The 9,225-nt window shown below is 40.8% G+C and overlaps 1 protein-coding gene across 1 annotated transcript; it reads right to left on the bottom strand.

The window, feature by feature from the left end:
* Positions 1–359: 359 nt before the first annotated feature.
* Positions 360–1,514, bottom strand: LOC145952304 (uncharacterized). The gene has a single exon (XM_083064644.1). The coding sequence runs from the start codon at positions 1,512–1,514 to the stop codon at positions 360–362; it is 1,155 nt and encodes a 384-aa protein (XP_082920770.1).
* Positions 1,515–9,225: the final 7,711 nt, after the last annotated feature.

The raw sequence follows: 9,225 nt of genomic DNA, 5'->3' as shown, positions 1-9,225 counted from the left end.
CCCCCCATTCCCGTACACCAAGGAGAGAGGTGATCTTCTTATCTACCTTAGACTCAGATAATGCGTTGTAGATGTTCGAAGCTTTGATTAATTTTATTATCTTCGGTCATGTTTGTTTTTTTTATTGTGATTGATTTTAGAATTTAATATGTGGGAAGAAAGGGTAAAAGAATAAACACAAGAGGTTTATGAAAATGACGCATATTATTGATGAATGTAAAAACTTATACAAACCCTTATTTTGTTTGAACTCATGACCGTGGGTGAATGTCATGAGTTGAGCATGAATTTAATGCAATTTTTTTGAAAAAGAAAGAAAGCCCCCTACTCTTGTAATTTCTCAATTTTATACTCCAAGGTCATTCCTCGTCATGCTTGTACAGTGGGTTCTTGTCGATGCTAGGTGTGTCGGTGTCAAATTTCAACCATCCAGCGTCTATAAGTCCTTGCACACGGAATTGTAGGGTCCTGCATTGTTCCACGGAATGCCCCGGAGAGTTAGAGTGATAGTCACACCTTTCCTCGGGTTTGTACCACGGCGGGTAAGGAGGGTTCATCTTCTTTGTTGGAGGAAGTCGGACTAACATCAAAGCCTCTAGGAGTTGAGGAAGTAGCTCTGTGTATGTGATAGGGATTTTGTCTACAACTTTGTCGTCTCTAAGCTTTGCCTGTGGTGTGGCTTGACTTTTTGGAGTAGAGATGACGGCGTGGACCCCTTCTTCCCTTTTCTTTTCATAGAATTTTCTAGGGTCATAACTTGTCAGAGCCTTCCCTATCTTCCCGCTTTTTAAGCCTTGCTCAACCCTTTCACCTATGGTGACTATGTCGGCAAAAAGGGTTGACGTGTTTCCTATCATCTTGTCATAATAGGGTCCACTTAGAGAGTCAATGAACATTGTCACCATCTCTTTGTCAGATAATGAAGGTTCTATTTGTGCATCCAATGCTCTCCATCTTTGTGCATAGGTTTTGAAGGACTCATTGCCCCTCTTGCTTAAGCTTTGTAAATCAGACCTATCAGGAAATAGGTCGATGTTATACTTGTATCGACGGAGAAAAGCATCGGCTAGCTGTTTCCATGTTTGGATCTTTCCTCCATCCAGCTGCATGTACCAGTTAAGAGCAACATCTGAAAGGCTTTCCTGAAAACAGTGTATCAGGAGCTTTTCATTGCCCACGTAGGCTGCCATCCTCCTACAATACATAGTCAGATGTCCTTTTGGACAACTAGCCCCGGTATACTTTTGGAAGTCAGGGATTTTGAACTTGGCGGGGAATTGGATGTCCTGCACTAGGCACATATCCGCAGCTTCTTGAATGTCAAAATTGTGGCCTTCCACAACTTTCAGTCTTTCTTCCAAGGCGTTCAGATGATCTTTGGAAACGTTACAAACGTTGCTAGTACAATTGTCATGCTGCAATTTGTTCATGGCCTCAAGCATTCTAGCCATTTGTTCCTTGAGTTGTCCGAGCTCCTCATTGAGGACACAATTTCTTTCCTCTAAGTCTTCCATAGCTTTTATCTTTTGAGCTCGTGTGAGTACGGAATGTTGAAAAGCCACCTTTAAAGGACAAGATAATTTCTTATCAAGCTTATTTAGATGGTAATGCATGAAGGGGGTTTCTATCAAAGACTTGATGGCTCATCCTTGTCGAGAGGTGAGTTATCGGTGTTCCTCTTCATAATATTTTATGATGTGACAGAGGTCACACTGATTTCTCATCTTTGATACAAATCCCCTTGTGATCCTAAATATATGATATGCATGTTCCTTTTTTCTTTTTAAAGAAGGAATGTATGCTTCTCACAAATCTTTTTTTCACACTAGGTTTTCTCTCACATGATAATGCATTTTTAATTTTTGTGTTTTTCTTTACCTTAGGGGAGTTATAAAAAATAAATGAATAATTTGAATAGACAAAATGCAACAACCATATGCTCATACAATTCAGAAATAGTCGCGTATACATCCATGGTCTGTGGTCCCTGTCAAGAAAAGTGCATTGTATAGGGCAGTTCTAATTATCCTCACTTTGGTCTTAAGGCCCCCAAGGTGCCCCCATTATAGGGACTCAGTATCTCTATCGCCGTCACCTGGTAAACTCTAAGGTTTATCGCAGTATTTCGGGCTAGAGTAACCGGTTATCACCTTGAGAGTGATTTTCGACAAGGCTTGCAGGCTCCAAGGCCAAACTTGGGCCGGTCGTACATCAACCACTCCCTATGTTTAATACCCTCATGCCCGCAGGTGTAGGGGGACTGTTGTGTGCTATGGTTTGTGTGCAATTTGTTAATTCAAACTTATGCAGAATTTAAACAAGCATATAGATAATAAAGCTAAACAAATAAAACATACAAAGTAAAGGGGATAAATATTTAAATTATTATTTTTATTTTACTAACTTCATCAATTAAATGGGCCTGACCCTCTTTAAACGTCCCCAGTGGAGTCGCCATCTATCGCAACCCGAAAATTTCCGATCTCGAGACTAATGGTTTAAACATCCTTTTAAAAGTCTCATCAATTAAGTGATGCCCGGACACCAGACTAATCCTTAATTAATGGTTTTGAAAATAGGTTCATGGAGTCGCCACCAATATTTTACTCAAAATATTGGAAAAAGAAAAGGTTTTTTTTTAACAATCCAATAATGGCCTTGATAACCAGAATTGGGTTCGGGAGTCGGTTACGTGTAGGGAAGGTGTTAAGCACCCCTACAACGCCCTCAATCGGTACCCTATGATGAAGTTAATGCGATAAGAAATAATAAATTAAATATTAGATCCCCTTTATGAATTATTATTTACATGCTTAATATTTAAATTAAACAATTGACTTTGAAATATCTACATGATTGCGTTTATTATAACAATATTTATCAAAAATAAGAAACAAAAGAGAGAGAAGAAGATTTGATTGAAATACATCGTATCAAGCTTTGTTAAATCTTTCGATATGGAGATTCTAGGTGCTTTATGGCAACCTTTCACACTACAATGCCTCACAAAATCTCAAGAAATACAATAGAGAGAAAAAGAGAGAAAAAGAGAGAAATTTCGAGCTCTAAGGAGTCTGAACAAAATTTGGAGTCCCTTAGAAATGTGCCCAAGCTGTCTATTTATAGGCTTCAGACAGGGTCCAGAACGGCCCGTTCCAAAATCAGAACTGCCCATTCTGGTTATGGCCGTTACGTGTAAATTTTGTAACTGGAACGGCCCGTTCCAGAGACAAAACTAACACATCATTTGGTATGTTGGAACGGGCGTTCCAAATAGGGATCCTTAGGCCTTTTTTATAACTTGGAACGGCCCGTTCCAGTTTGGGAACGGCCCGTTCCAGTTAGAGTTTTAGCCCATTTTTTGAAGAGTTTGGAACGTCCTGTTCCAATCTTGGAACGGCCCGTTCCAATTTTGGAACGGCCCGTTCCAAATTAGGGTTATTGGCTATTTTGAGAACTTGGAACGGCCCGTTCCAAATTGGGAACGGCCCGTTCCGGTTTTAGAACTGCCTGTTCCAGTCTTCTAAAATTAACTTGTTTGGGCTTTTGGGCCTTCTAAAGTCCTGTCTTGTTGTTTGCATGCTTCGGGAGATCCTTTCCTTCATAACAAAGGTCCATTTCCTTGTTTGTATCCCCCCGGACGAAATTGGGTGTCTACAATTGGTATATTCTAGATCTTTGGATGATCACCGGGAGCATTTGAGGTTGGTTTTGGAGGTGCTGAGGGAGAGGCAGTTGTATACCAAGCTATCCAAGTGTGAGTTTTGGTTGTTCGAGGTGAGGTTTTTGGGGCATTGATATCGGCAGAGGGGATTGCAGTGGATCCAACCAAGGTGGAGGCTGTGATTCAGTGGGAGCATCCGAGGACTGCTACAGAGATTAGGAGTTTTGTTGGGTTAGCGGGTTACTATCAGAGATTCATAGAGGGTTTCTCTCGAATAGTAATGCCTTTGACTCAACTGACTCGGAAGGATCAGCCTTTTGTTTGAACGGAGTCTTGTGAGCAAAGTTTTCAGGAATTGAAGGGGCGATTGACTACTTCTCCAGTTTTGTGATACCTGACACTAGTGAGCATTTTGATGTGTTCTATGATGCTTCTCACCAAGGGTTGGGCTATGTGTTGATGCAGGAAAGAAGAGTAGTGGCAAATGCTTCAAGGCAACTTAAGACCCATGAGAGAAATTATCCTACTCAGGATTTGGAGCTTGCAATTGTGGTGTTTTCCTTGAAGTCATGGAGGCACTATCTTTATGGTGCGAGATTCAGTGTATTCAATGATCACAAGTGTTTGAAGTACCTGTTTGATCAGAATGAGTTGAATATGAGGCAGAGGAGGTGGATGGAATTCCTAAAGGACTTCAATTTCTAGTTGATGTATCATCTTGGGAAGGCGAATGGGGTAGCAAATGAATTAGGTAGGAAATCCATTCACATGTCGGCTATGATGGTTAGAGAGATGGATTTGATTGAGCATTTCAGAGATTTCAGACTAGAGGTGGAAGTTGTTCAAGATCACATTAGTTGTGGTAGGATCACCATAACTAATGAGTTCTTGAGACAGGTAGGAATTAAGCAGTTACAGGATCCAGAGTTGTTGAGGATTTTGGGATTGCTTGGTTCCGAGAGGGCACCTGGTTTTGAGCTTGGTACTGATGGGATTCTGAGATTCAAAGGTCGAATTTGTTTACCTCAGGATTGAAAGTTAAGGAGAACTGTTCTAGAGGAGGGACACAGGAGTCTCCTTAGCATACATCCCGGTATGATTAAGATGTATCAAGACATCAAGAAAAGTTTCTGGTGGCCTGGTATGAAGAGGGAGATAGCAGAATTTGTGGCAGCTTGTCTGACTTGTCAGAAAGCAAAGATTGAGCATCAAAGACCTGATTCGTGTGGTAGAGATGGATGAGGTACAAGTTAGAGAGAAATTGACCTATGAGAAGAGACCGGTAGTTGTGGTTGTTCACAAGTTGAAGGAGCTCGGGGGCAGATCCATTAGCTTGGTGAAATTTCCTTGGGACCTAGATACTGGTGAAGCGACCTGCGAGGTGGGGAGTCAGTTCAAAGAACAGTACCCATTTCTCTTTTCAGGTAAGCCTATTTTCAAAGACCAAAATTCCTATTTGTTGGGGGGTATTGCAACGTAGTTAGTAGACTGGAACGGGGCATTCCTAAATTGGAATGGGTCGTTCCAAACTACTAACACAATGGTGATTTAGTAGCCCAAAACGGGCCATTCCCAAACTGGAACGGGACGTTCCCAAACTACTAACTAGGCTTATAAATCCTAGTTGAGAACGGGCCATTCCAAATAGGGTCGTTGTGAATAAAATGCAACCCCAAAACAAGTCGTTCTGGTTTGAGAACGGGTCGTTTTGGATGTGAATTTTACACATGACGTTTGAGTTCAGAACGGGCCTTTCCGGATTCAAAACGGGTCGTTCTGGCCCGTCGCAACCCAAAAATTTCCGATCTCGCGACTAATGGTTTAGACATCCTTTTGAAAATCTCATCAATTAAGGAATGCCCGGACGCCAGACTAATCCTTAATCAATGGTTTTGAAAATAAGTTCATGGAGTCGCCACCAATGTTTTACTCAAAACATTGGAAAAAGAAAATGTTTTTAAAGATCCAATAATGGCCTCGATAACCAATATTGGGTTCGGGGGTCGGTTATGTGTAGGGAAGGTATTAAGCACCCCTACAACGCCCTCAGTCGGTACCCTATGATGAAGTTAACATGATAAGAATTAATAAATTAAATATTGAATCCCCTTTATTAATATTTATTTACATATTGAAAAATTAAATTATACGACTAACCCTAAAATATCTACATGATTGCGTTTGTTATAAATAAAAGATAAAAATAAAGATGATAAATAAAAGATATAGAAGAAGATTATTTAAAATACCTCTTGAACGAGCTCTATTGATCTTCAAATATGGAGATTTAGGTGCTTTATGGCAACCTTTCGCACTACAGTATACCTCACAGATCTCAAGAAATACAATAGGAGGGAGAGAGAATATAGAGATGCGACACAAATCTCAAGAAATATAATAGAAGGGAGAGAAATAGAGAATTTTCGTGCCTAAAGGAGTCTTATTCGAAATTTCTCTGGCCGCCTCGAGAACTATGCCCGAGATCTCTATTTATAGGCATCAGATGTGGGCCGGAACGGCCCGTTCCGAATCCGAACGTTATGTACCATTTTCGTACCTTAGAACGGCCCGTTCTGAAATCAGAACGGCCCGTTCTGATTTCAGAACGGCCCGTTCCAGGGTACATATTTTAGGCCATTTGTTTAGTTTGGAATGGCCCGTTCTAGTCTAGAACGGCCCGTTCCAGATAACAATTTTTAGGCCATTGAGAAGCCTTGACACGGCCCGTTCCAATTCGAGAACGGCCCGTCCCGGACTTGGGAACAGCCCGTTCCGATTTTGGAACGGCTCGTTCCGGGCCACTAAAAAAAGTTAATATGAGTTTTTGGGCCCTATAATGTCCTATCTTATTTGTATGCCCCCCGGACGAAATTGGGTGTCTACAACTGCCCCTCTTTACTTGTCCTTTGGAATAGCTATGTTTCTTTTCCAAAGGCAAGTAAAGACATAGACATTTCGTCCAGGTCTTCTTCTCGTCTCTATGGTGATGCTTCTACGTTGCTTCCCTTGGACAAATGTATTTGCTTGTATCCTCACCCTTTAGAGCAGTTGAGCATTGATTACGTACTCTATTGGGTAACAAGGTTGACAAACTATACGCCTAATCTTCAGTCTTCGAGTAGAAGCTCCATTGTTTCTCTTGTGATAGTGAGGTGGAGATCCGGTTCTTCAACTTGCTGATGTTGAGTATTGTTGTGCCGGCCTCTCCAAGCCGCCTGCTGATGCTGAGTATTATTATGCCTGACCTCTCCAGGCCGCCTGCTGATGCTGAGTATTATTATGCCTGCCTCTCCAGGCCGCCTACTGAATGTTGAGTATTATTATGCCTAGCCTCTCCAGGCTACCTGCTGATGATGATGATGTGATTTCCCTTTTCTTTGGGAGGACGTCTGATGAAGACGAGGATTGCTGGTAGGTGGTGCCCTTGTGATGGTGGGCAAAGGAGTCAATGATAAGTATTATTATGCCTGGCCTCTCCAGGCTGCCTGCTGATGATGATGATGTGATTTCCCTTTTCTTTGGGAGGACGTCTGATGAAGACGAGGATTGCTGGTAGGTGGTGCCCTTGTGATGGTGGGCTAAGGAGTCAATGATGAGTATTATTATGTCTGGCCTCTCCAGGCTGCCTGCTGATGATAATAATGTGATTGCCCCCCCTTTTTTTTGGAGGACGTCTGATGAAGACGAGGATTACTGGTAGGTGGTGCCCTTGTGATGGTAGGCAAAGGAGTTGATGGGTGATAGGGATTCTAGTGTTGCCCCTGCCATGTGAGTATTGTGATGTCTCTCTAGGCGCAATGTTGAGTCCTTTTGATTCATTGATGACTGATTGTTTGATTGTTGATGGATGGTTGTGGAATGAAAGACTGGCCCTAGGTGGATGGGTAGGAGATGTTTGTTGTGCCCCTGTGTTGGTGGGCAGAGAAGTGGATGGCTGGCAGGGATTCTAGTGTTGCCCCTGCCACATGAGTATTGTGATGCCCCTCTAGGCGTCTGCTTATGGTAGGTTTTTTTTATCTTCGTTGATGACTGGTTGTTTATGCTTTCCTGTTTGATGATTGTTGATGCCCCTAGTTTGGGCTGTTTTTTCCTCTTGTTCGGATGATATCGATCGAAACTTATGTTTCTCTTTTTGGCTTTTCTTGTTGAGATGCAAAAGAATGTTGAATGCTTATTTATGCATGATGATAGTTATTGCATATTTTGAATAATTCCCCTTTAATAAAGAAAGTTTTCTAACTGTGTGAGATTCCTTTTTTAGATGCATGCGATGAATATTTTAGTTTCCCCTTTTTTAGATGGTGGCTTTTCTTTTGTCTTTCCCACGAATGGATTGCTTTGATTGATGTGCAACATTAGTCATATTGGCCGTTTGGTGTATTGAGTAATCTCGGGGCTCCTTTTTTTGTTTAGAAACCCTAATTTTTGCCTAGGATGTATCCTAGCAGGTATTTTTTTGCTCTTTTCATTTGCCCTAATTTTTGCCTAGGACGCCCTTTACGGGTTTTCATCCCAGCGGGTCATTTTCATTTTTTTTTGTACTTGTTTAAATTTTGACAACCATCAACAATATACGTCATTAAGATTGGACAAAAAAGATGGTCAGTGGAGGTAGGATGATTTAAAATGAATTGGTAGTTGAGGTAGGTGAGTGTTTAAGTTTTTTTTTTTTAAACAAACATTTCCTTGGATAATTATTATAATCATTCTCCTAATTATCTTGAACTACATATCTGAGTCTTGGGCAGAGTCTTCGTATTTCGGCCTCTTATAGAAGTATTCAAGCTACCTGTTGGATTCCAACTTGGAGAGTTATCACTTGCTATTTTCTTTTTAGATCCCTAATTTTTTGCCTAAGACATGTCTTAGTGGGAACTTTTGATTTTGATTTTTTTTTTTGCCTAAGATGCCCTTTGCGAGTTTTCATCCTAGCGGTATTTTGCAAGTGATATATTTTTTTTGGCATAACACTTCTTTGCTTTAACAAAACCTCTTGCCATCTAGGTCTGGGAGGACCAATGCCTTTAATGATTAACACTACCCTCGTCGCATACACCAAGGAGAAAGATGATGCCTCGGCCTACAGGTATTGGGAGTTCTTTTATGGACTGAGATTTGTGCTTCCTTTTTCAAGCAAAATTGAGTTGAAGATTTTGTAAGACTTCTTTTGTGCAATGAGAATCTTATGGTTCTGCTTTTGATCACTTTCTCATCTATGTTTGTTTTGAGGAAGTGATCTCCTTATCTACCTCAGACTCAGACAATGTGTCGTAGATGTTCAGAGTTTTGATTAATTTTATTATCTTCAGTCATGTTTGTTTGTTTGTTTGTTTTTTCTAGTGATTGATTTTGGAATTAGATGTGTGACACAAGAGAGAAAAGAATAATCACAAGAGATTTATGAAATGACGTATATTATTTATTGGATGCAAAAAAACTTGTACAAGCCCTTATTTTGAACTCGTGACCGTGGGTGAAGGTTATGAGTTTGAGCAAATATTTTTTTTTTGGAAAAAAGAGAGCCCCTAACAACTGTCATTCCAAGATGGTTACTCATCCAG

Source organism: Cajanus cajan, chromosome 10 (genome assembly GCF_000230855.2).
Source record: "Cajanus cajan strain Asha chromosome 10, NIPB_CcT2T_4, whole genome shotgun sequence".
Taxonomy (NCBI): domain Eukaryota; kingdom Viridiplantae; phylum Streptophyta; class Magnoliopsida; order Fabales; family Fabaceae; genus Cajanus; species Cajanus cajan.
This window is presented reverse-complemented; position numbering and strand designations above follow the sequence as displayed.

Excerpts from the sequence above, each read along its gene's own strand:
- LOC145952304 (XM_083064644.1), bottom strand. The coding sequence starts at position 1,514 with ATGGAAGACTTAGAGGAAAGAAATTGTGTCCTCAATGAGGAGCTCGGA.